Here is a 27,336-nt window from a genome sequence, read left to right as displayed (position 1 = left end):
AGTTTTGGAACCCTTCCAAAACATGATCTCTAGAGAAAGCTCTTGCTCCCCCCTTCTTCCTTAAGATAGAGGACCGAATCTGGAGGAATTTAAAAAACTCCCTGCGATCAATGTTAAAAAGGGATTGGGATTTCTCAAATGAGATTATACCATCTGAGTCCAAGAGGTCTCCCATCGTCTTCACCCCAAAGCATTCCACTGCTGCATAATTCCATCGTGAAAAATCGCAGGTAGAGATAGATTCCCAAATAGAGTAGTGTAGTAGTTAATTCTTCCTAACCCCAGCTTTTTCCTGACACCCGTCCAAACCGCTGCTGCTGCACCAAGGGTCTTGAATTTAACTTTTTTGTAATAACTGGCTTTACTAAACCTCAAAAGCCAGTTGGGGGCTCTCTATGAGTAGTTCATATAAATCCGGAGGAGCATCATCCCTCCACTGGTCAATGACCTATCCCCCCAATAACCCTCGGATATATTGGATCACCGTGGCCCAATAGTATGTTTTTAAATCAGGTACCGCCCAGCCCCCTCTCTCCCGAGGAAAGGACATAAATCTAAGTGCTCTTCTCATCTTCCCTTAAGCCCAAATTAATCGATTAATCATTGTCTCCATTTCCTTAAACCAATGATTTTCAAATTTCAGGGGTATCGTCCTGAATAGATATAAAATTGTTGGCAGGAATATCATTTTAATAATATTACATCGCCCCACAATCGAAATATGCCAATTATTAAACCTATCAAAATCTCTCTTGGATTTTTGAATCATGCGGACAAGGATCTTTTCGACAAGTTTACTTAATTCTGATGTTATAATAACCCCAAGATAGTTGGCGGATTCAGTGACTCTTGCATCTGAGATAGAGAGCCTGTTATTAACTACTATTTGTGTCTTTCCGCGGTTAAGTCGATAACCAGAGACCACCCCAAAGCGTTCAGCCTCATACTCTATTTCTGTTAAAGCCACAGATGGGTTTGAGGCAGTTATTGCCATGTCATCTGCATATCCCAAAATCTTGGTTTCAAATCCGTTTAGTCGTACGGGGAGGATACCCTTATTTGCCTCAATTTTCCTAATCAAGGGATCCATATCAAAAGCAAATAAGAAGGGAGAACAAAGACACCCTTGCCTCGTCCCTCACGTAATCGCAATTGAGTCGCTTTGCCCCCCCCCCCCATCAACCGGAGTTGAATCTTAGAATTTCTGTATAGTGTCTGTATGACTTTGATGCACCCCTTTCCTACTCCCGAGCTCTCAAGTACAGCCCAAAGATAGCCCCACGAGACCCTATCAAATGCTTTCTCTGCGTCCAGCTGGATAAGCGCCATAGGATCTCACGTGACAGATGTACCATCAAACAGAGTACAGACTCTGCGAATATGCTCGGCTGTGCCTCTTCCTGGGATAAACCTGTGATGACAGGGCGAGATCACCTTCCCAATCATGGTGCTAAAGCGATTTGCTAGGATTTTGGACTAGATTTTTGCGTCACTGTTCATTAGGCTAATCGGTCTATAAGAACCCTGTTCGTCAGGGGGCTTTCCTTTCTTCAAAAAAATAATCATACTAGCTTCTGCCCATGAGTCTGGAGGTGTTTCCCCACTCTGTGCCTGGCGCATTACAAAGCTTAAATCTCCTCCCAAAGTTGAACAAAAAAACTTATATAATTCTAGTGGAATTTGCTCAGGGCCAACGGCTTTGCCTGATGGCAATCCCTTTAAGGCTTCCTGAATTTCTTCGTCTGAGAACTTATCCTCCAAAGCGCTTGAGTCTTCTACCGAAAATGTCTCGAAAGTGAGCAAAGCTAAATATTCTTTTACATTCTCTGGGGTTTCCTGTGCACATTTTCCTATATAAGTTTTCATAATAGCTATGAAAAACCATATGTATTTCACTGGGTATTGTGACTACTTCCCCCTCTGAATTTTTAATCTCTAAAATGTCTCCCCCGTGGCTTTCTGTCTAGTCTCCACAGCTAACATGTGCCCAACTTGCTCGCTAAATTCATAACAAGATTGCCTCCTGGCCAAAGATTTTCCTGCAGCTCTTGCTGCCATGGTTTCGGCTGCTGCAGCCTTTGCTACCGCTAATTTCTGGAGGGTCTCGTCTGTATTTGAGCCAGTGACAATAGCCCTAACCAGTTCCTCTTCCAAGTCTATAATTGTTCTGTGCATGGTCTTAATCTCTTATTTGTCTTTTTTATTCCGGTTCAGCGAGTACCTCAAGGTTTCCCCTCTGATAAGAGCCTTGAAAGCATCCCATACCACCCCATATCCAGCACTTCCCCTATTGCTCTCTAGGAATTCCTCAAGCCATTTGTTCATATATTGAAAATAATTTGGGTCCTGTAGCAGGGTGCGTTCAAAGGTCCAACTACTTTTCAATACCCCCAGCACAACTTTGAACCTCCAGGACCAAGGGACTATGGTCGGAAATCACCCAAGAGAATTTCTTAATGGTACAAATGGGGAGGAGTAAAGATGAAACTAAGAAGTAATCTAGCCACGCTACAGCTCTATGCGGTGCAGAGTAGTATGTGCTGCCCCCCTCCTGTGGTTTCAGTTGTGCCCAAGCATCTATAAATCCATTATTCTCCATCATCTGAATTAGAACCCTGTGGCCTTTTTTTTTCCGGCCTGTATATTTACTTGGATTCCCCTTCCACAATCCTTCTATGCCATTTATATTAAGATCTCCACATACAATGATCGGTAAAGGCCACTTAGCCAGTTCCGAGTTAAGAAAATCTAATATTTCGGGGTAATCCCCCGTTGACCCATAGATTGAACATAGCGTAAAGTTACGTCCCTGTTCTCGGGATTCAACAATTACCCATCAACCATACCCATCAGTTAAACAAGATTTAAACACAATCCCCCTCTTCCGAGCCAATATTGCTACCCCACGTGTCCTAGACCCTCTGTGGTGTGTGCTATCAATTGAAGTCCCAACTATTCTAGAAGAAACTTTCGCGACCCCTCATTATACGTCTCTTCTATCCAAACTGTATCGGCATGTAATGTCTTAAGCTGTTCCTTTGCTATCGTACGTTTGGCAGTATGGTTCAACTCGCGTATAATTAATCGTTGCTATACGCATGATGTATGTATGTTACCACCCTGTCCCCTATTTCCTACTCTTCCTTTATCTGTCACTTGTTTTCCCACACTACCTTCCTCACATAATGGTGTTTTTTCATTCCCCCCAATCCTCCTCCCGATAAGCCTCTGCTTATCCCCGCTCTGCCCCCCTGTCCTTGTGGCATCCCCTGTCCCTCCTCCCCCACCTACAATGTGAGACAAGCAGACCTAAGGTCTCTGTGATGGAGCCTGAGCCAGCCCCCCTTGTTGCTTACTTACTAGATAATTTTCTGGGTTTTTCTACCCCTTTTTAATTTTCAATAAAATTTGTTTTTACCCCCCACTCTCTTTTTCTTTTTAAGGTATTACCCTCCTGTAATCATCCCATCAGTAATACGTACATCCAAGTTTTTCTTTTCCACAGAGTGAGCCCCCCAGAGTACTGGGCTATTCTAGTGATAAAAAAGTGAAAAAGATAAAGTGTCCACAGTTTTACTCCCACCTTACTTCAACATAATTACCCCCACAAACATCATTAAGTTTTTAGTTTTTCAATATAGTCTTTATCTTGAATATCTGAGGTAAAGACTCTTGTGCTGTTCTTGTGGATAATCTTTAATCGTGCTGGGTTCATCAAAGGCGCTTGTGCTCCCAAGGGTTGACAGGGTTGGATCAGTTCTCTTAATCTCCATCATCGTTCCACGGTAACATGGCAAAAGTCTGGTTTCGCTAAGAAGGACTGGTTCTCATAAGTCCATCTGGCATTCGGGCGGGGCTTAGCATATACTTCCTCTCGGAGCAGAAAGTTCCCAAAATAAATTAGTATTGCCCTTGGCATCGCAGTTCCTTCTCTACCAGGTTGTAAAGATTTTCAGGGTCATAGGGAAATGGTGAACCCGCTGTATCTTTGTTTCCCAATTCCAGTGCTGGAGTAGTTCTGGAAAGGGTCCCTTCTTCATCCTCAGTATATAGGCCTGTAAGTCATCCCCATCGATTCCTCCCTCAATACTAAGTATCCGGAGGTTATTGCGCATTTGCCTCTTCTCAAAATCTTCAATTTTCCATTGAAGATCCGTGAATTGCATTGCATACGTTTCTGACTGTGCCTGAGTTCTGACCAAGCCATCTTCAAGTGTACTTGTTCGCTCTTCAACATGCGTCAGTCTTGAGTTTATATCGGTGCAGGGTTTAGCCATTTACCGCACCCTGAAGTTTCTTTGTTGCCAGTCTATTTTTCTTTCCATCCATTCGGGTCTCTTCCTGTAGTTGCTTTATGGATTCGTAAATCATTTTCAAAGAGGGAGCAGTGTCCTCCTCCAGCCCGAGAGATCTGGATAAACACTCCTAGTAGCCGAGTAGTCCCATTTTAGGTTAGGGTCTGTATTGGATTTCTTCAGGAACCTTTTTTTCCTGACAACCGTGTCTTTCTTCAGCATACTGAGACTAGAGCTGGAGAGCTGCACGTTGCTACTATCTTCTATCTCAGAGGAGCTAACTTCGGAACCATCGGTCACAGAATAAAATTTGTCCCCTAGATCCAAAGTATCCTCCTTAAAGCCAGTTGCCTCCTCGACTAACAAGTTGGTGCCCAGATGGTCTACGGTGCTTGCTGGCCCTTCCTGTGCCAGGGAGGAGTGGTCTACAATAGCAGGATTATCCCCCCAAGTTGGGACTGTCTACCCAGATTCAGACGACATATGAGGTCTATAATTGTTGGCATCCTCAGGGTTTTCCATAGCAATCTCGCCACAGCACTCTTCTGTCAGGATTGTCTCTTTGCCAACTGAATATGTGCTACAGGTGGCATCCCCCGTGTGTGATGAGCTTAGCTGCTATCCAGCATTGTCTGTATCAGATTGTTTAATCAAGTTTTCCTTGTGGTTGGACACTGTGTCATTACCATCGGCTTGGGGGGTTGGGGTGAAATAATTTGTGATGCTGTGCTGTCCCACTTGCCCTTGGAGTGCAAGATGCGGCTGTGAATGTGGATGCAACTGTGGTTGTACATATGCCATGGGATTGATTGGACAGGCTTTCTTTCCCTTAACCCCCGCATTATTGTCATTTAGTTCATATTGTTTTACAGTCTCCTGGCTCTCACCTTTCTTTGGACTATCCTGGGTCTGTTTCCCCTCGCTGATATCCTGGTGTTGGAATTCGCGGAGCCCACTGGTTTGGCTTCCTTGGTACGATGTGCCATGATTCTAGCGTTTGGCTCTTAACTCGCCTGCTCTTCGGGAGCCTTCAGGCGTGTCACCCGGCTGGGCTTAGGAGGAATCCTCGCTTCCTCTGCTCCGTTGGTGCTCCTTTGCGCCATGAACCACCCGACCCTTACGGGCGGTCCAATCTCTCCACCCCCTCCTCTCCACCAGCCCTCGGCAGCCTTCCTTTGGAGTGCTCTCCGTGTCTCCCAGACGGCAGCCAAAACCAGCGTCAGAAGTGTCTTGAGGGACTGAAGGGAGTCAAAGTCGTTGGTGAGTCATGGAGGGGATTTCATATGTTGATCTGGGGTGCTAAAAGTCCTGTGTCGCTTAAAGCACTTGCAGCAACAAGGGGCGACCAGCGCGGCCGTCTCAGTCAGGCGCTATCTTGTCTCTCTCTTTTAAAGGTTTTAATTGTTAAGTGTGTTTTTTTATAATGTTTTAAGGACAAATGTCTAAATAAACTTGCTTCTGAACCTGAACCTGAAGTGCATCCACGGCTGCCCTCTTCTCGTAAATGTCTTGTTAGAATGTTTTTGTTATATCTTCTCAGAACTCTCATAAAGATGACATGAAGAGAGGCAGCCAACACAAGTAATTATTAATCAATATGAATCAGGTTAAGCATGGTCACCATTTTAATATGTCAGAAAATAGTACCTTTGTCATTTAAATGTTTTATAATATTTCCCTATTATTTTTATAGATTTTTTTATAGATTTTTAGGCTTAAGCTTTATCACATTTGTCTCATCTTTGAGTTTATCAGTTTGGTATGTGGTATGTGGTTATGTGGTTAATGTATAAATTGGGTTGTTTATTTAACTCTGAGTCACCATCACTTATGATGTAGTGCTAGAACATGCTAGAACATGCTATGGGAATGAGAACACATTTTAATAAAGGTATCTACCATTTTATAATTTATATTGGCCAGCAGAACACGATTTTTGTGACAGCTCTGGTTTAATACCACTCATAACTTCTGTTAGAAATGGGATTTCTGGTTGGCTAGGGCTTGCGCCAAAGCCAGGCAGAAACCACCACTCTAGTCAGGGCTGGGGAGTTACACGCCAAAGATAACCCCTGCTCACCCCCTTGGTGGCTTGGCACGAGCAGTCAGGCTTATCCTGGAGGCAATGTGTAAAGCGTTTGCGCGCGCACCCAGCAACAACACCCAATGCCCACCACAAAAGAAACTCCACACAAGGTATATATAAAAATAGCCTTTGTATTATACCAAACACATTAGATAATATTCACACAATTTACACTGTGCCAACTGGCACTGGGCAGAATTTACAAGGGATTATATGTACAGGGGACAGGGCCACATGGACCACTGTCAGGAATTAGCACTTTTTAGAACTTAGCACTTAGAACATAGGATATAAAATTACTGTAGCACAAAATAACACGTGTAGCACACAACCAGTAACTACTGGTAACAGGTAAGTACCACCTACGCAACCCTAACCACCTTAGGAAAATATTGCGCAGGGAACCAGGACCTCACTAGCACCACCTGTACTAGGAGAAAAACAACCACCTAAGTATCACAATACCGGTAGGGGTATAAGCACATTACACATGATGCATCACAACACATTCAGAGGTGTAAACACAAGGCACATGACGCATAAAAACACATTCAGAGGTGCAGGAAAACACAATTGCGCCAAACGGCGCCAGGTACCCTAGGGGAGGGTACAACACAGGCCAACTGGCCTCTCACGGGTGCAGAAATGCCCAATATCCAGAAAAGTCAAGGCAACGCTGCGCAAGCCAGGAGCAACTGAGCCCAACCTACACGTTGCAGCTGCCCACTAAGTGCTGGGCAGCTGGGGAAACGAGCGTGGGCACCACTGTGCCTTTAAAACAAATATGGCATACCTTGGAGCCTCTCTGGGCTCTGCAAAAAGAATGCCCCCAAACGTTGGAGCCTGTCAGGGCTCTAGACAACTGCGCCTCGTGGGAGTCCCTCTGGACTCTACAAAATACTGCCCCCGTTGTTGGAGCGCGCCAGCGCTCTGAAATACACAATGCCCACCAGCGTGGGAGCCTTCCTGGGCTCTTTAGAAAAACAATGTGGGCCTCGTTGGAGCCTCTCGGGGCTCGGGAACACAACAATGCCCCCCACGTTGGAGCATACTCGCTCTGGGGAATCGTGACAACACTGCGGCCCGCGTTGGAGTCCTCTGGACCCTATCACGAGTATGACCCAACGTTGGAGCCTCACGGGGCTCGTGAAACGAACTATGCGGGCCTCGTCGTTGGAGCGCACTAGCGCTCTAAGCCAGCACCCAATGCCCCTTCTTAGGAGCACCCTCGTGCTCTAAATAGACACAGGCTGGCCCCGTTCACTAGGCAGGCAAGAGCTCCCACTCACCGGACTACAGGCGCTGTTTGGACGTCTCCGGTGGCGGCGGGGCTCTCTCTCTTGCCGGCGGCATTTCTTTACTCGGCGCCGGGCTTCCCTCGATCCGGAAGTCCCGCCCACGGAGTCCTTGCCTTCCGGGTCACGCTGGGCAGCAGCCCGGAGGGAATCCTATGCGCGGCTCGGGCCGCGGCGGTGACTCCTTCACGGCTCAGGTGCGGGGTGGGCACCCGCGATGACACAAGTAAGCGGGGTGGCCTCCCGCAATGAAAATAATTAAATAAGCGGGGTAGGCACCCGCCAACGAACATACAATGCGGGGTGGGCTCCCGCCTCCAAACGCGTCAGAAAGCGGGGGAATCCCTACGTCGGGGTCCCCTTGCAGATTATCGTAGCGCCGCGCTACGGGCCACAATGAAGGCGCTCTTCAGGGAAAGCGCTTCAATGCTGGGGTCCCAAATAAAGCGCTCCTAGCTCTATAAGTCAAATAAAAGCGCTTCCAGGTGCTTAGGGATACAAATAAAGCGCTCCCAGTGTTTAGAGGAGAATAAAAACAAAGTCCAGCAAAGTTCTCCTCTGTATGCAGCAAGGCAGGGGGGGGCAAGGCTGGGCCCAGAGCCAGCTCACTGGGCCTCCAGGCAGGGAGGTAGTCCAAGTGGCGGTCCTCTGGCCCAGCAACAGCAGCAGCCCCCTCAGGCAGGATCCTGGAAGAGAACCACATTCATGGGGTCACAGCCCCTTTTTATACATAGCTTTCCTTTGTCTCAAGGTGCAGGGAAGGGGGGAACCATTTACAACTGGTTCCTGAGCACTTTGTTTTGCTCAGCCCCTCTCCCTATTCACAGGGCAGGCCAGGGTCATCAGTCGCACCACAGGGGGCGGAGCCAGCATTGTGTGGGGAAAACCCAGCCCTATTCAGGACCCAGGTGTACTCCTCCCACCCATCTAGCTGCTGATCTCCCTATTCACCACTGGGTGACTCCTCCTGAATCTGGGCATTCCCTAGCCCGTCACATGACCTCAGCCAGCCAATCGCCAGACAAGGCATACATTTCACACTGTACACAGAAGTGCCCACTTCTAGAAGTGGCACTTCCACTCTAGGTACATGCACGCCGCACACATCATTGCGCAGCATTTCATCACACGAGTCCGCACATACCAGACTCGACCCTGTACACCCCACGCATCAGGAACTACCAGGGGCACATACATTCCCCATGCATTCCTATGGGAGGGCAGGCCTATCTCACCACATGCACTCAGAGTGCGCACACACTTTACTCTGGGACACAGGGAGAGTGCGCAGAAACCAAAAATCACTACCACCAGGTCACCAGTAAAAGCAAGAAGTTTAGGGGTGAACCTGCCAGAAGGGCCAAGTCCAACAACTTCCTTTACCCCTGTAAATAAGGGTCAACAAAAATGTGCATTTAGTTTCAAAGTATATTTCCATTAGTTCAGTAAAAGTTCAGATGCAGAGTAGCACTTTATGAGAAAGGTAAGGTAAGTGGAACAGTTATTCTTGTGCAAATAAGAGTTTTCAGAGCCCAAAACGAAGTACATGAAAAATGACTGCCTCTTGGTCCATAGTATGAAAAGGATGTCATTTAAGGCTCAGGGGTGTTAAACCTAAAAGAGACTTTGGCAAATGTTTACACACAAATAGTTTCCAAGGGATTTTCGATTGGCTGAAAGCTGGGGAAGGATTATTCTCGCCATATACTCAGTCATTGTAAAGGTAAGCAAAGGCATATGGTAATCATTAGTCATTGTATGATATGGATATCATTCAAGTAGTGTATATGTTTGCCTCAAAGAGAAGATGTCTGAACCTTTTATTGACATATATCTGCTGGTAGTCCATTAGGAAGGCCTTTACTAAATTTAAGATCTGGTCAAAAGTACATAAGTCAATAAACCATACAATTCACATGACAATAGGTATCATAATCAAATAGATCATGATGAGCTGGTGAAGATCTGAAAACATAGTGATTACAGTAAAAACACTCTCTGACTTGACAGAATAAATATTACTGTAAAAATATTATAATGATAATATATGAAGTTACAGCATGTTGCAGTTAGTTATTAAGGTATTTCTGTGTAAGTACAAACGTCACAAATATTAAATCTACATTCATTGCCAGGAGCGTGTCATTGTTTAATATCATGATATTATTTTGACCCAGAACATTCCTTTATAAAACTCATTTGTGATCCTGTTACTTGTTTAATCAATTCATTTTTTATATAGAGATAGTATGCAGCCACGTCATGTGTCCTGATTTATTAAGATGACATCTGAGTTAGAGTACAATCAGTGAAGGAAGGAACATGGTACAATATTCTTTATACACTGGCCCTAGAGGTCGCATTTGTTTTGCACTATGGATCGCCAGATACTTAGAAATCCATTGCCATATTTATTACGTATGAAGACCCATTGAGAAAACAAGGTTGCCTTCCCTGAATGCAGGTTTCTGTTGGTCACAAGTGGGAGGCCCTCACCCATAATTAGTCTGAGCCTGTGCTCCAGAGATACCTGTGTATGGTACATAAAACATTTAACTTTATTGAAACAAATGTAATGCCTTCAAGGTTTTTTCATTGTGGAAGCTCAGGATTAAAGGCAATCCAAATCCCTATATAATTTATTTATTTATATTTTTGCTTATAAAATGTTAACTTGGGGGAGGATTCTATGAGATTAATTCCGAGATTATTACATGGAGGACTTGACTCTCAGGTCAAGGGCTGAAAATCAAATATTTGTATTTATTACATTTTCACAAAATATTATGTCCAGGTTTGCATGATCAGAGAGTGATCATTTATGCAGGATCATTTGCTGTGAACATTCTCTAATCATTTAGAGGGTACTCAAAACATGGCAAGCAGGCCTGAAGCCAGCGTTTGCTGGGCTGGCACTGATGGAACCTCCATGACCTGCAGCTTTGTGGCAGGCATGCAAAGGACTAAATGAGACTGAAATACTATTACCACCACAGTGACTCAAGGTTGGTCCCTGCCCATAGGAGGAATCAATAAATCAAGAAACATATATCATGTGGCTTTGAGGTCCAGTGCACTGGGGCTATAGGAAACCCTTTCACCAAAAAATAAGTTCATCGATAAGGTGATGCACTGTGCATAATACACATGAACTATTAAATTTATGTCTTTGAAAACTCTAACACAAATTATTGATACGAATAATTGAGAAAAGAGAAAGGGTGTCATAATTATAGTTACTACACCTTATTAGGCAACCAGTTAATCAATTCTATCGGGGAAAATTTACTCTTGTATACCCCAAACATTACAATGCCGCTCTTATGATGTCAATCATATTATCTTCTCAACTTATACTGAGCAAATAGTTCCTCTGTTGTCCCATACCGTTTCGAAAATAACTGTCAAAGTAATGGCAGTTAGCAACAGAAAAGCATGTAATTTTAAACATTTTCTCAATCGATTATCTGTAGCTACCTTAAACAAGCATATTCCAACTAATACAGACAACCACTGTGTCTCATACTAAAAAAAATCACATACAAAGATGGCTTTAATTCCCAAGTACCAAAATATTAAAAGTGTCGTCTATGAGTCAAAGCAGAATTGTTTACAAGTTCTTGATTAATACAGGGGCATAACACAGGACCATGCAGCCCCTGCGCCACAGGAGGGCTCCCAACATTCGGGTGCTTCACATTGCTCCAGGCCTATAAATATCTGTGAGACATAGGGAAGCAGAGGCCTCTTGAAACATTCCTTGGGGAGGGGCATATCATTTCCTTTATGCCACTGTATCCATACATGAGGGCCTTCCATTTTTAGCAACTAATGAAGGACTTTGTCTGGTGACATGTATTAGAGCTTTACATATAGTTCCTCTGGTGCTAACTGGAATGAAGACATTTTCCATAATCCTTCCTTAAACTGCTAAGTATGTAGGGTGTTGAAGGTAACTCAGTATATTCTGAATTGAAGAACTATTGAATTAAATATGAAAGAACACACAAATTTGATAAAAAACGAAGATTTGATAACCGAAATGGTATTAGTTGAGCTGTTCATGGAGTTGAATCCATTCCCCTTTAAATTACATCAACCCTCCATCTAGTATCATGATTGACATGCAATGTATGGTGCATGTTATAGATGGATGCTTGCTGTCATGATCGAAATAATTTGTTCACTGCAAAAAAGAGTGATGTCAAGAACTTAATCATGCTATCACTGTGTTGTGAGTGGGGCATATTAAATCCAAGTGTTGAGGTCGATAAATATGATAGCAATGTACACCCTGCTGTATGCAACCATAGCAGTGTCAGTATCAATAAATGCAATATCGATCTATGCTCTAAGTTATGCACACACAATAATGCCAATAATAGTAAATGCAACACAGATGTATGCTGTAACCTATGCATGCACAGTGATGTCAATACCAGTAAATCCAATATCGATGTACACCATGACTTATGCAAGCATAATGACGCAATCTCAGTGAATGCAATGTTGATGTACGTTGTAACAACTGTATGTATAATAATGAGAATATCGATAAAAATGATATCAATGACCGCCATGTTACACGTGCAGTCACACACAAACTGGTATCATTGCTGTCGGATTTATCTGAGAGTATCAACCCCAAGTAAGAGATATGTGCTCAGACCGGCCCTGCGACCCAAGCCTACCAATTAACAGCAGGTCACAGGTGGGGTCACATTTAGCCCAAAAACAAATGCGCACCCAGGGAAAACCCTGATCAATCCCACAGATAAATAGTCACACCACAAACAGGACAGAGCAGATTGGCCCCAATAAATCACGTTTAGCCAAGTTTACGCGTTCCTAAAATACCACAAAGTTAGATGCCACATGTAGTTAAGAACACTCAGTGAATCAGGACACAACAATTAATCTACATGAAGTGATTCCAAGCTCATCACACCAGACATCTAGACTCACACACACTGTGGCCCACACTAGCCCTCCCCGAGGTCGAGAGCCATCTGTGTCTCACTTTTCAGATGGCTTTGTATGAGTATGATGTCTTTCAAAGAATGTCTAAGTGTTTTATTGTACTCACAAAATTTATATATGTGCAGAAAAGACTTCTGTACTCTGAGACTGTCTTCAGACGTGCCTCTGTCAATACTATCCTGGCCACTGCATTTAATTAAACCAACTTATTCCTGTTTTGCCAAATGCCCCTTGTCTTTTCATTTATTTAGGGTAAATTCATATTCAAGCAACACAAACAATTTATTAAGTTACTTGTTCACATATAGTCTCTGAGGTACTTAACTGTAACATGTGAAATTTAAAACTAGTATAAATTCTCTATTAACATCCGAAAAAGATATCTAGGTTCCTCCCACAGATTTATTAGTTAGGTCTTTGGAAACATTACAAGACACAAATAAAGACAATCATAATTCAACAAGCTTACAAAACAATGGCTTAATTCAAGAATAAAGGTAACATTTCTGTAAGATATGATCCTCTTTTGCATGGTGCATGGCAAGATTGTTGCCCTATCTGTTTTTGCAGACTGCGCACATCTATGCACCTTACGCCTGCTAACCAATAGTAGGGGGCCTCTTAAAATGGGTGAATTGGCATAAACCTAATTGGCATATCTAACTTACCTATAAGTCTGTGGTACAAGGTACAAGGAGCAGCCATGGCCTGTAAGATAAATAGCACTAGTGGACTGCTATTGTGACATCAGCTGCAATGACAGTCAAAACCTGGCTGCAGGCCTACCAGTGTAGCTTGACAGAGGAAGTTTTTAAACTGCAACTCTACCTATCAAAATAACCCATTTTGACAGGTCTAAATCTTCCTTTTAAATATTAATAAGTCACCCCTTAGTAGACCTTATGGCGCATAAGACAGGGTGCATGGTATTTAAAAAAAGGACATATAGAACATTTATGTTGAACATGTTCTTACAGTGACTAGCACTTAAAAGCTAATTTTACTGTAACAAGGCTGGTGGTTCCATAGTGAAACATTGGGTTGCACTATTAATTTATTAATAATATTTTTGGCTAGGAAACTACTAGGAATATAATTATTGAACTCTTCGTAATATTTATTAAAATACCAATTCACTGGTGAAGTCAGATTTGTAATACATATTAAGGAAAAGTTCCCTTTAAAAAGTTACCTTTTCTCTGCCTAAAGCCTCTGGTTTCTAATTTGCATTAACCTCAATCTGCAGCTCTGTGAGTTTTCAAGTCCAGAAAGAGATTTGAAAAATACTCCCTGAGCAAAGACCAAGGCCTCAGCGTGGAGAGGTGTATTGTGTTCCTCTGGCAGTATGAGGATGGTCATTTGACCTGGGCCCAAGGACCTACTTTACTTCAATGGGGCCTCCCCTGTCACAAGCATATGTCAGATGGACCCTGGATTGGCCCCTTCCTTTATTTCCCCAGTCAGGCAAGCACCAATCCCAGTGGGGAGGTAGCTTTCCCCAGAACTGGTATGAAGTGATAACAGGGGAGGGCTCACCCAGTTTCCTGGACACATCTCTGGGGTGGGCACACAGGCTCTGCAGAAGGGGAGAAGGCTTCACTATCGTGGATTTAGGCAGAGAAGGGCACTGTGGTATTATTTGAAGTAGGGCACACGGGAAATGCTGAAAAATGGGTACAGTAACCTTGGGAACTTTCACCCTAATATTTTGGGAGCAACTAGGAGTTGCCACCACTGCAAGCCAATGCTAGCCACAAATGTGGCATCCACATTACCCTCTTCAGAACACTATTGCACCTGAGTAGGGTCCAAAGAGGACTGAATCTGCTGTCGGAAACCCTGAAGGACTGGGTCTGCTCTTTTGTTCCCAAGACAAAGACGTGAAAGGTGCCCTCCTGTTCAATCTACAGGGACACAACAAGCTACAGGACACCTTTCTAGATTCCCAGTTAACCATTTCAAATTGTCCCTGAACTAGACCCTGCTGGTGGCCCCTACCGGAATGAGTCCTGACCCCCAAGTGCTGTTACAGAGGTCCTGACACTCTTGACTGTGTCTGGCTGGACTTCTCTTACCTTCCTGAAATCCTGAGACTTTAAAATGTTTTGGCTACAAAGGCCTCTGGAGCACCAGGACAAACCGGCCAACCTGATCTCATCATGGTGTGTTGTAGTTGGGCTGAAGATTCCGGCACCCACCACTCTGAGCTTTTCCGCACCAGCAAATCTAATTCAGCTCGACCTCACAGAGATGATATCTAGCCTTGTGGAGCCACTACAGTTACATAAGACAGCAGCCTTGCCCCGCTGGAGAAATCTGAGCTCCAAAAAAGTGACTAAGTGTAAATGAAGACAACTTGACAGGGTGAATGTACCAAAAGCATCTGACCGGTGAGAGACCTTTCCTGGACACGAAATTTCAATTTCTGCCACTGAGATTTCATGGCAAAAATCCGTAGCTTCACCTAGACTATGTTCGATAACTATTCTACCTTGTCCAGCCCTCCTCTGGCACAATCTGCTGCATTGCCCTGCCGAAGATTTTTGACTTCCACTTTTGAGACTAAGTCCCAAGGTAAATTTTCTATCCAGGTAAAACCTGGTATCCCCTATCTGACCTGCCCTCCGTTGCAGTCAGCCTCAAGTCACTCCTAGGTCCTGGTTTACTGAGTCCAGCTGACCGCTGCTGGTGCTTAATGCTTTTTTAAACTATTTTAATTTAAAATTTTACAATTTTGTATTTATGGTTTCCCTTATTGGATTTCTATTGTTTAGGTGCTTTGTGTTTACTGTTGTGACACACAAAGCTTGTGTATTTGAGTTATGTCAATGGGAGTTTGTATCCCCTCTCTTTTCTTGTAGGAAGGATCTCTCAACCCTTAACAAGGTATTTGGGTCTCTCCAAAGCCCTATCTGTTTGAATACTGTTGTGACACTGCATAAATACTCTACACATTTGGCTCTAAGCTAAGCCTGTTTGCTCTTTGACATATGTACCCGGGGCTTGGAAGCTCAGGTTAATTTAGCGACTTTAGTGGTTCATATTTACCAGAACTGTAGTTGTTGCTTAAGGTACATAATCACCCCCCTTAACCAACAACCCATTTTCCTACAATTACATATATAGTTGGCATAAATTGTAAATGTTCAACTTCTCTCAAAACTCAATCCACAACATTAACATATCCCTTATATACCTACAAGTGTGAATTTCAACATACCGGTTTGGTGCACTAAAATCATGTTCAAATCTTACAAACTTACTATTCACAGGTCTTAGCTGTAGGTGGCTATTTCTGCCCCTGTTTAATGCAAGAATACGTTGAAAAGCATGGACAAGAGTATTAGAAATAATGCGTTAATGAATTGTCAACCTCTTACCATTACTGCAGCTAAATGTAGACATTTACAAGTACAGAACACAACTAGTTTGAAAGGTAACAACAAAGTTTAATTTTCCACCATTGGTGATGACAATATAATTATGGGGGCATAGGATGTCCTTTACATTTCAAGACCTTTAATAAATAAAACGTATTTCCTATGTGCGGTGTAGGATCTGAATTTTCATTCAGATAACTTGTTTTGAATATTATTCCACTCATACTTTGATTGATGTTAATATATTGTGCAATGACTCATGCTCTTTCTTTCTGTCTTTTTGTTCTGGATTGCTAGCACACTAATCTGTATCTCTGTTGTATGCCCTAGCTCTTGTAATATACTTCATATCATAGCCGTGTTCTTAAAGTCTTTCACTGTACATTTGAAGTGGCTATTCAAATAATGACAAGTAGTGAAATTGCTACGAAGCGCCAGCATTCGCGTGTCAGTATATTTCTATTCTCATGATGTCGGCGAGAGCTCATAGCCTGTGTTTCCGTATTAGAGGCTGTCGGTTTTCTATGCAATTAAGATTTCAACATACCAACCAATATCGAAGAACAAAATAGCCATAGAACTCTTTGTTTTGGTGAACCTTATTTTGATTTAATTAGGACATAAAAGTATTGCCAAAGTCCGTGATAATGTTCATTTCTGATAAAGAGGATATTATTAATATACCTTAACAATAATACACCCTCATTATAGAGAGCTAGGTCAATGTTCCAAACCCACTCTCTTTCCAACCATTCCAATACAATATTGGCATTTGAAGGATCAAAATTCCCATATTGCAGTGCCTTTTTGTTAGCACTAAAACCTACACTTGAAGGTAACCATATTGAGATGTAAGCAGAAGTCCACCATTACTAACACATTATAGCGCCAAAATAAATGGGCTGTGTACATGAAATGTGTACACTTACCCATGTAGTGTAATTGATTGGTCATCTATCCATGAAACAACATGCAAACTGTTCAGGCTCTTATGCTATCTCAGAGCTAAGAAGAGTGACATTGTACCAGATGCTTCAGCTGCAAAATTATGTGTTCTGAAATCTTCTTTGTAAAGAATTAGTTCTGATCGAAATTTTAATTATACCAGAGTAATTTGATTATTTTTGTGTTATTCTTTTGACGTGAAATCAATGAACATTGTGTGATTATGCCTGTTCACATAGTAATGAGTAATTTGGCTCAATAAACCTACCACAGGTGCACATGAGCAGCACACATAGCGCGTGTGAGGGCTGCTCTTGTTTGTGTTCCGGAGCATTTTTGCATCCTCGGGTCCATTTTGGACCCGAGAGTGCATTTTGTGCTAAGAAAATAACTCTAAATGCTTGGTTAAACTCCTGGTATAATTCAACATAACCTTGCATAATTTTGCCTTAATGTTACATAATTACCCTACAGGTAATTATGCAAGCTATACCCACCTTTGTTAAGAAGCCAATCTCAGACATGACAGTTTGTCCTGGAGGTACCTTTAAAGTTTTGTGAATGTGTCTGCTTTTATTGGTGTGCAATCTTCCTTCCAGGGGTCTAGTTTAATCTGAATGATTATTGTTGGTAGGATCTTTTTAAGCTTAATGCTTAATCTACCTGCACTATAATTTAACAAGAGGTATAATAAATAATGTAGGCACTGTGCTCACACACTGGGAAATCCACTTGCTAACCTTCCGTTAGGCAAACATATTTATGACCTTGTGTTTGTTGGGGCACAGTATTTAAAATGACTCTACTTCCTAACTAGCATAGCACAATCAGTGTCAAGAGATGCATATGTTATTTTATTTTAGGGCCATTAATATGCATCAAAAGTGTTCACATCATGACCCCATCGTAATGTCAAAAAGAGGAAGGACGTCACTAGAAAAATTCCCATATCTACATTCCCTTGAGAGAAATGGAGACACATGTTAGGGTTGCAGAAGGGAACATATCCTTGGCAGAAACACTGGTAACAAAGGGTTTAGAAGAAATATGGTTTCTGACATGGGGCCAAGGGATCTCTCGGACAGCCTGTAAGCAACTAGAATTAAATATACTCTTTGTCTTTTGGATTGTAGCTTGGTACACCCCACAAAGTGGATCATATGTTGCACCACAATAAGAAAGAAGAATGAAGAAGGGGGTTGATAGAAAGTGGAAACTCTTCCATTCTTACCAAAGTCCTATTTTGCCAGTCATGGTTCACAGCTGGCACAAAGATTGCAACCTATGAAGCACACTCTCCTTCATATTCTCCCCAGGTCAGAGAGCATCCTAACTCATGTCAATATCGACAAATCTATGAATCCTAAGTCCTCACCAGAAAAATAGACAATATATATTTGGGGGGCAAGCTAGCCACATTCTTATCACAAAATAAGAGGAAAGAGAATATAGAAAATAGGTCTTTTTGACAGCTTTTTTGCATGCAGGTACTACTGCTTTCCATCAAATCACAATGTTGAAAGGTTTTCAAATGTATTTTTGTATTTTATATTCACCAGGATAACCCTACAGCAATCTTAATGAGAATCAGCCATGTTGGGCCAAGTTAATTACCCTCCTGGCCAGCTGGATGTTCAAAGCCTCCTCCTGAACAATAGGCAATCTTCGCTGGATTAGCCGCCTTCTGGTTGAGGAAGAGGTGAGGGTGAAGAAATCTGCATATGTTCACTAGCTGCCTCTTCCTGAAAACTCTGTTCATGCTTCTCCAGCAGAGAAAAGAAAGAGAAGATGTAGCTTTGGCACTTATTAATCCAGGGTTTCCCATTGAAATTTTGGATGGAAAAAATAGTTTTGGCTGGGTGGAGTCTGGCTCAGAGGAGTACTATTTCTAAACTTTTGTTGATTCTGTCATTTTGAAGGTTCCTTGAATGCTATGCAAGGGATTGGCCAGCTTGTGGGTTGTTCCAAGGAAAGCTCAGGTGTGGAAGGGTGATATCGGGATTGGGTCGGAATTCTCACTGTGTAGAACTCTCCATTTCTAGTTTTAATACCCTGCACAAGGAAGAGACTTTGAGCAGAAAGTAATGACAGAAAAAGAAAGACAACAGACCTTCTGTTTGAAGCAAAGGGAAACACATTGGACTTGTATCCTTGAACTGTAGTGAACTCTGCCTCCAGAGTAGGTGGCACTAGCTTCCTCGCTCAGACTTGGGGACCATAGAAGTTGGAGTTGGTGGAGACCCAATAAGTGTCCCTTTTATCTTGCATGGACTGGTCTGGTCCTCTGGTGGGTACCTTTGAAGTGGGTACCACTGACTCCTGCTGGAGACACAGGCATCCCAGAAGTAGTCAAAGACCTGAAGTGCTTGTAGAGTTCAGGCAGGGGAAACGTAGTCTGCTTTTGAGGGCCATGGAAGCTGCTGCAGGAAAACTCCAGGCCAGGAGAATAACAAGAGTAGGACCAGAACAGCAAGTCCTAAATCTCTTTGCAGTCCACCACTGGTAGGAAGGAAGAAGCATACTCAAGAGCTACATTATTGGGACTTTATCAAGAAACGCTATCCAAAAATACTAAATTGTAACAACTAGTGGCTGAAGCACACCACCAGGAGGCAAACAATACAACACCTCTAGGAAATGGCCCACCAGTGTTAGGGATATTAAGATTCATTCTTGACACTTGGGCATAGTATTTTTTAACAATCTTCAGGTCCCCAGAGACTGCATGGGGCTACAGGGCTCAATGGATCCTTTCCACCAACAGTGTTGTACATAGAAATTCTGCCTGTGTGCCTGTGGTACCCCTGCCTGCACAGAACCACCATAATGCTGCTATCATTATCCCAAATTATAAGTGGTGGCCACAATTTTTGCTGGACGTAGCTTCATGGCCTTTGTTAATGGAAGGTGGCTCCACGGGTTTACATGTGCTTGACTCCTTGCTTCTTGCACTATCAGTACCAGAGTGTGGGAAGAGCAGGAGCATCATGAGAGGAGAAGGAGAGCTGGGCTGCAAGAGAGAGTCTAAAATGTGCATACTCTTTATGGTGTGATGGTTGAGGGTGGCTGCCAGGAGCAGTGCAGACCCACCACGAGGGTCTCACAGAATTTTGATGACTTTGCCACCTTAAGTCTTAGAGGACCAAGCAACAGTGACCTCTGGAGAGAATAGCTATTGTTTCAAGAGTTCCCAGGACTTGGGTTTAAGGACCAGAGGGTCTTGAGTGAAGAGACCTTTGTTTCTACATTCTCTGTGAGTGCTGGACAACCTTGTTGGATTTAGAGATAAGCCCATGACTGAAGTTTTTGTTGCTTTGAGCTCTTTGTTGCTAAAATATGCAAATGTGAACAGAAGTGGTCTGTCACTTTTGGCTTTGGCAATTCGTGTTTTGTTCTGTCATTTTTTTTGCAACATTTTCTTGTTTAGGAAGCTAAAGGGCCCTCATAATTCTAAAGCAAAACCATTGGTTAAACACTAAAATATTTTTCGGGACTCAAAAGAGGGCAAACTACCATAGTGGTCCCTGGAACACAGGTGAACTATTTTGTGTGTGAATGTGCTCACAGTGAAGTCAGTTAATGACTGAAGTGGGCTGACTCATTGACCCATCATGTATGCTGTAGTGAGCTTAAGTAAAATGTGAATATGACAACAATGGACCAATGAATCGAGAAAGTTGGCTGAAAGCCCCATTAAGTCTATTATACACATAGCTTTGGTTAACTCAAATGTCTTTGCCAACACCAGACTCAAAAATGGACACATTTTGATGTCAGGCTAAAATTGTGTAATGCCTTATGCACTCCTATGGATTGTAAGGAGATATCCTTGTCAAAGTCAGTATGCCTGACTATTCTGTAATGCATGCCACGTTTAGTAATCACACATTGGGAATTGTGATTTTGGAGATCAGAGTGTCTGGTTTGTAAACTGTTAAAGGTTCCTCTTGTACCTGAGATTTAGTCGGTATTTATGGGGCTATTAGTTGCTGATGTCCTTTCCTTGTTGTGCACCCCTGCTGTACTTTGAGAGGCTCTTTAGAAGGTGTCCTTGTTGGTAATTCTACCTATCATTTTAAAAATATTTGTCATTTTGTGGGTAATATTTATTTTTACGTGCAACAGCGTACTTAACAGACCAAGTATTGCCATATTTTTGTGTTGCTGAGTTCAGAGTTTCCAGCCTGCAGCACCTTGCACCTTTTTCTAGTTTATAGTCCACAGCACCCTGGACTGCCTTACCTTATTAATCTCTGATGCACTACCCTGAGAGTCAAATACTAAAAGGGATACTTGGATAACATGTTGGGGTCCTCGGAACGAGGCTCAAGGACACAAGAAGCATTGTGGAACAGTAACTTCTGATTGCCCTCGGACTCTCTGGTTTGTTTTTCGCAGAATCTAGGATTGATATTTGTCATCAAAAGATGAAACCATTCTGTCATCAATTACCTGATCTACATCTGGTTCAGCACGTGGGGACCTAAACCATAATGAAGGTCTGACATCCCTGGAGTGAAGAAATTAGGTGGAAAGCAAATGTAGGTACTCCTTCCGTATGGAAATTTCAACCCAAGAGAAGTGGAAATGGACCATAATATTTTCAGCCCTATATGCAAAAATTCTGAATGTAGTCTTTTTCTGACAAATATCTTAAGAAGCAACTTATGATTATGGAAATCTGTCACTCACTGATATTTTGTTTGTGGTGTGCAGAATTTGAAAATACGTTTTTCTTTCTTCTTAGAATGAAAGGTTTCTTTCTGTTACCTATACAAATAGGCGTATATCAGAATTTCAAAGAGAGTTTGTATGCTTATAGTGTGCAAAACCTTTCATAACATTAGTGAATGTCAAGTATCCCACTCTCAAATATGCTAGAAAAAAATGGGAGACATCGATTACAACGCGGGCATTGCATCGTAATGCCTTTACATCACAGTCATTACAACGCAAGTCGTTACAACGACTTGCGCTGGATGGCACTCTAACCTAAGGAATAGTATGATTTACTATTCCAACACCTTCCCTACTGTTCGTAGACTGGAGTTGGAATAGTAAATCATACTATTCCTAAGTACAGCGCAAGTCGTTGTAACGACTTGTGTTGTAACGAACGTGATGTAAAATACCGCGTTGTGAATGTATGCGATGTAACGTCATACATTCGAAAAAAATATTAATGGTATACTCTTCCTCAAATGTATGCTGCTAGACAAGGGAGGCAGAAGAAAAAGTGTCATGTTTGGTATTTTTCTAGAAATATTTTTTAAGTGGTTATGTTCTGTAGGCTTCTTGGGCCAGTCATTCTGCTGGAAGTGGTTTACCGCCATGGACATTAATTAAGGGGTCAACAGAGGTGTAGCCCACAAACAACTGGTGTGTCCTTAGGTATCTCTGACACATGCCTTGCTATCCCTGTCCTTAGGAGTCAACAAGGCAATGGAAAGAACCTTCAGCTTAGAACTTTCTTCTTACTTCATGTAGTGTATACTTTGGGCCTCATTTATGGGCTTTTTGCCATAGGGAGCGCAGCAGACCTTGCTGCTGCGCTGCCATACGGCAAAAGAAAAGGGCAGGAATGCGCTGTATCTATTAGATACGGTGCATTCCTGTCATTTTCCCCTGCGCCGGTGCACAATGGGCTGCTGTGCGCCAACACAGGCACCCTTGCACCATGGTGCTAGGGTGCCTGCGGTGCGGGGAAGGGAAACCTTCCTGCAGAAAACCAATCTCAGAATGCAGTATAATAGAAAGAGCAATAATGAGGAGAAATAAAAATATTTAGCCTCATTGTGCCTCCCTTACACCTCCCCTGGGGAAGCGTAAGTTTTTGGTGCTGCCTCAGAGCATGGTTTTTTGGGGCAGTGTCAAAAAGCCATGGATGTTGCTGGGAATGCCCCCAGCAGCACCCATGCAATGCCCCTTTCATGCAGTTTTTTGCGTGAAAGGGGCACATATTTACTGGCCATGAAAAGCCACATAACGTGGCTTTACGTGGTCTTATAAATATGACAGTCGCAAATTGCGCCACCGTAACATCAAAACAGTGACATTCCGGCAGCGCAAAAGTGCCCGTAGGGCCTATGAGCCCCTCTGTGTATATCCCCCAGCCGTTCAGTAGAAATTAGAAAGATGATGATTGACTAACGGTTCGGCAAGAGGTCAACCTCATGGTGCCATTGGGTGTATGATGCCACTTCCACTGCCCCTGACATTTGTTGAATAAACGTGTGTGTCTGCCACCCACCAATAGATTGCAAAATCTGAAATGATGTGGCTTTGCTGATTTAATGTGCTTCTGAGATTAATTACATAGAGATTGGCATATCTTCAACACCTTGCAAGAGCGGCAACTCTTTTATTGCTAGAAGGGACTTAACAAAATTAACTAGTAGTGATCCCTGCCGGGAGTTCATGCGTGACTGCAAGATTAGGAAGCGATGTCATATTTTGGGATGAATAATTATTGGTCGAACTAAGCATGGAGAGCAGCAAAGCCAATTTTTTCGATGCTGGGGTAATACAGTTAGCTCTATGTCAAATGGAGGGTCAGCTATGCTTGAACACAGAGTTGGTCTCCAAATTGGCCATTGATTCATCTGGCTGAATCTGCCTTTTCGTATTCTCGACAAATCTGCAAAAACCGCAGACACATAGATCTTAGAGCAACTTTGAAGTGAAGAAATGCTTGAACTGTTCAAAATGTCTGACATCTCAAGAAAACTAAACCTGCTGATTAGAAGCATTCATTTTTTCTGTAAGATTCACCACAAGTCATTGCAGCTTCCTCTTTGTACACAGGATGCCTGAATTGCTGGAGCTCCCTATCACTTGAGTCCTGGAGAATGCAAGGGGGGATGATCAAAAACATTCATGTCTCTGCAAAGGCGCCTATCAAGTACTTGGAAGGAAGTGAGCAGCTACAAATAGCAGTAATTGTGCAGTCTCATAACCAGGAGCATAATCAGCAGACAGTCCCTTCACGAAGCTGCTTTTCTAAATTAAATGCAAAGAAAGAAAACCAGGTGCATATACCAAGGTGGAATGTAACCTTTCCGCAAGGAAGTCAGATGGTAATAGGGGTGGGGGTTTTCATGCAGTTGTAGCTTGCTTCGCTGCAAAAAAAAGAAAATAAGGAAGGCTTCTGAGCATGATTGAGAATAAATTTGCATCACATTTACCGAAACAGTATCCCTGGTTTTTGATCAGTAATTGTTGCAAATTAACAGGGACAACAGAAGTCATGAGAATAATGCAGCAGGAGAAAAGGAGAGAGCATTTAATTACTGTGTTATCAACTCTTTTCAAAAGCTATCAAAGGGATTCAGAGGAGCAGAAGTGATTTCGCTGCCAAAATCGTGAGACTTTTTTGGTATTTACCTTTTGTGAAGCATCTGAAAACAGCAGGTCCCAAAGGCTACTAATATCAGTAGCAGTAATGGTATTGTTGGAATAATTACATAAATCAGATTTGGCATGATTCCTGAAAGAAAAAGAAAACATTGTTCACTGGACTATCTCGGTGTCCTCTTTCACAAGGTGAGTATTAACAACTTGCAGTTTGCTGAAAGATAAAGAACTTGGCTCACAGCATGACTACTTGTGAAACTAGTCCGTATTATTACAATACTTATAACATTTGCAAGTGACCATGGAAAACCTTTTTCGTACGGTGTGACGCTCAAACTTATTAGGAAATGTAGTCTGAATTATGTATCTGGCTTGAAGCTTTCAACCAACACTAAATGATGTAATGTCTTGTTTGAAAAATCAACTACATTGTGCAAAGTCCACATGGTGCCTCAATGCCAGTCCAGAAACCTAAATCACAACAGTGGATTAATTAAAAAAATGACAATTTCACATAAACTGCCCTTTTCACGACCAAATAATGACCCCTCTCCGTCCCCCTCCAAAAATTATAATTGTATTGAGGTAATTCGGATTGCATTGCTGTGCAATGCACATACTTCATGTATTTATTCATTCATTCCTCTATTTATGAATCCTTAATTAGAGATGAAAAAGATTAATTATCGCCCGCCCCCATATAAAGGTGCAGCATAGAGCTATGCAAGATTGTGATGGAACTTTTCATCTAATGTTACATTCTGTTGTGTATTAAGGTCCTCATTGTGAGGAAGTCACGCAGCGCAGAAAGTCATCTTGGTGAGCTGCACTGTGTGACAGGGACAGAGCAGGAATGCACTGTAATTGAGGCACTATGGCGTATTCCAATCCTTTCGCTTGCACTGGCGCCATTTTGGCAGCAAGGTGCATGGCTGCCTTTTGTGCAGAATGCAGCACACATTAAAAGAGGAAGAAACAAGGAAAAGTAGGGATATTTCTCCTTGTTACACCGCCCCTGGGAAGGTGTACATTTTTGGTGCATCCCCAGATTTACAAGTTCTTGTAAATCTGAGGATGCGTTAAAATCCATCATGGAATGCCTACCCAGGGCAGAGTAACTCCACGCATTGATTTGCGCTGCATTGCATTACGCCACATTTTTTATGTAACTCAGAGCCACTTAAAGTGGCTTTGCTTGGCTTCAAAAACCTGACTTTGAGGTTTGTGGCATGCATGTACCACATTGCATGGTGCAAATGTTACACAACCTTCTCATAAATGAGGCCCGAAGTTCGAAGGAAAACATTGCCAAATCGTAAACACAGAGCAGAACAACAAGTGACCGTTCACCATCTGCTGCATTATGTAAGGCAGAGGTATGGAGAGAACATGTCTGACTTTCCTCTTGCCCCATGGAAGCAGGAGAGAGTAAATCTGACATGTCTGTCTGGCTCCATGACAACTAAACTCATTACTGCTCATCACCTAGAAAAATGAATATGTATTGGAAAAACCAACAGGTCTGGCTTTAATGTGGTATGGCATGCAAACAAATGCAAATGAACTATGTGAGCTGAAGCTCAGTGCAACCAGTCATTTTTTGTACCTCTCATGTACATGGCCCATTTTTATTCCCACAATGTGCAGAGCTGCAGGACAGTGGCACCACAAGCCTCTATAATAGAACCGTAGGTCTGTATAATTTAAAACAGATCAAAGACACAAGTGATACAGAGAGAAATCAGTAAAACAGAGTTACAGTACAAAGTCTGTGCGCATTTGTGAATGCAAGCTTTTGTATAGGTAAGGTCAAATCCAGACATATTTGCTTTGTCAATACTTTTTGTCAATGTTTTTGAGATCTTTAGATTTTATCATTTCTGTCTCTTGTGTAGTATGTGGCAGATGCTTTAAAGGAATGAAGAATAGGATTGACTAGTCAAATATGACGGGATTAGAGTTTTGTATGAGGGGGGTTCTTTTTAAACATCAGCCCAAGGCAGATGTCATAAGTCTTGTGGGTAGGAAAGGTGTAATGTTGTCATATATATCATTGTCTGACAGGAATGCATTGAGGATGAGCATATCCATAAATATTTCTTTTTCTTATTACAGGTTGACACAAAAACGGGGAGTTTATTGAGATAGCCACTTTGCAGTTAAAGGACTCCTTGTAGATACAAGTAAATTCTTTCTGGTATATCAAATTAGAGGATGTTGTATCTTAGTTGTTATTGGATGTGGCCCTTTTTGCCTTCGCCATCCTATTTTCTGAATCCAGTTTTGTTGGCTCTTAGTACTCTGTGCACTTAACCCCTTCTAATCACTGCTAAAGTGCTTGTGCTCTCTCCTTATAACATGATAGAAATGGCTTATACTCAATTGGCATATTCAATGTATTTGTAAGCCTCTACTAAAGTGGCACTACCTGTACCCAGGGCCTGTAAATTGAATGCAATTAGTGGGCCTGCAGCACTGATTGTGCCACCCCCTTATAGAGCCCTTTAAACATGTCTGACATTGCACGTGTGTTCGGTTTTAAACTGCAATTTCAACCTGGCAAAAGAAACCTGTTATTTCCTTCCTTTTTTAATATACATAAGTCACCCTTGGGATAAGCTGTGGACGACCCAGAGGGCAGGGTGCAATGTATTTAAAATGGTGGACATGTAGTTTTACATTTTACATGTCCTGGTAGTGAAAAACCTTTAAATTCATTTTTCACCGCTACAAAGCCTACTTCTCCCATAGGATAATATTGGAGTTACCCTATTACATTTAATAAGCTGTAACTTTCATATGGGAACATGTAACCAGTTCATGTTTGGTGTCTATGGAACTTTCATGAAAAATCCTCTCTTATGGTGAAGTCGGAATTTTGTTTACAATTTTGAAAATGACACTTTTACAAAGTTGACATTTTCCTGCCTTAGCCAATTTAATGCCCTGCAGCCCATTATGTTATGTTAAAGGGATTTGTTAAAGGGATTTGTTAAGCGCAT

At 42.4% G+C, this 27,336-nt stretch overlaps 1 protein-coding gene across 4 annotated transcripts in view; it reads right to left on the bottom strand.

The window, feature by feature from the left end:
- CHODL (chondrolectin) overlaps window positions 1-27,336 on the bottom strand; it is a 344,320-nt gene that overhangs the window by 46,024 nt on the left and 270,960 nt on the right. For 2 of the 4 annotated variants that reach the window (XM_085620545.1, XM_085620543.1), the window contains 2 exons: window positions 24,365-24,467; window positions 24,020-24,099 (listed from right to left, as the gene is read on the bottom strand). In XM_085620545.1, coding sequence (XP_085476671.1) covers window positions 24,051-24,099; window positions 24,365-24,467 — 152 coding nt within the window. In that variant the 3' untranslated portion in view covers window positions 24,020-24,050. The remainder of the gene's footprint in view (window positions 1-24,019; window positions 24,100-24,364; window positions 24,468-27,336) is intronic. The other 2 variants (XM_085620544.1, XM_085620542.1) reach the window with 1 other exon arrangement.

Source organism: Triturus cristatus, chromosome 8, assembly GCF_964204655.1.
Source record: "Triturus cristatus chromosome 8, aTriCri1.1, whole genome shotgun sequence".
NCBI classification, from domain to species: Eukaryota; Metazoa; Chordata; class Amphibia; order Caudata; family Salamandridae; genus Triturus; species Triturus cristatus.
Note: the sequence above shows the minus strand (reverse complement) of the source record. Positions and strands in the feature narration are given on the sequence as shown.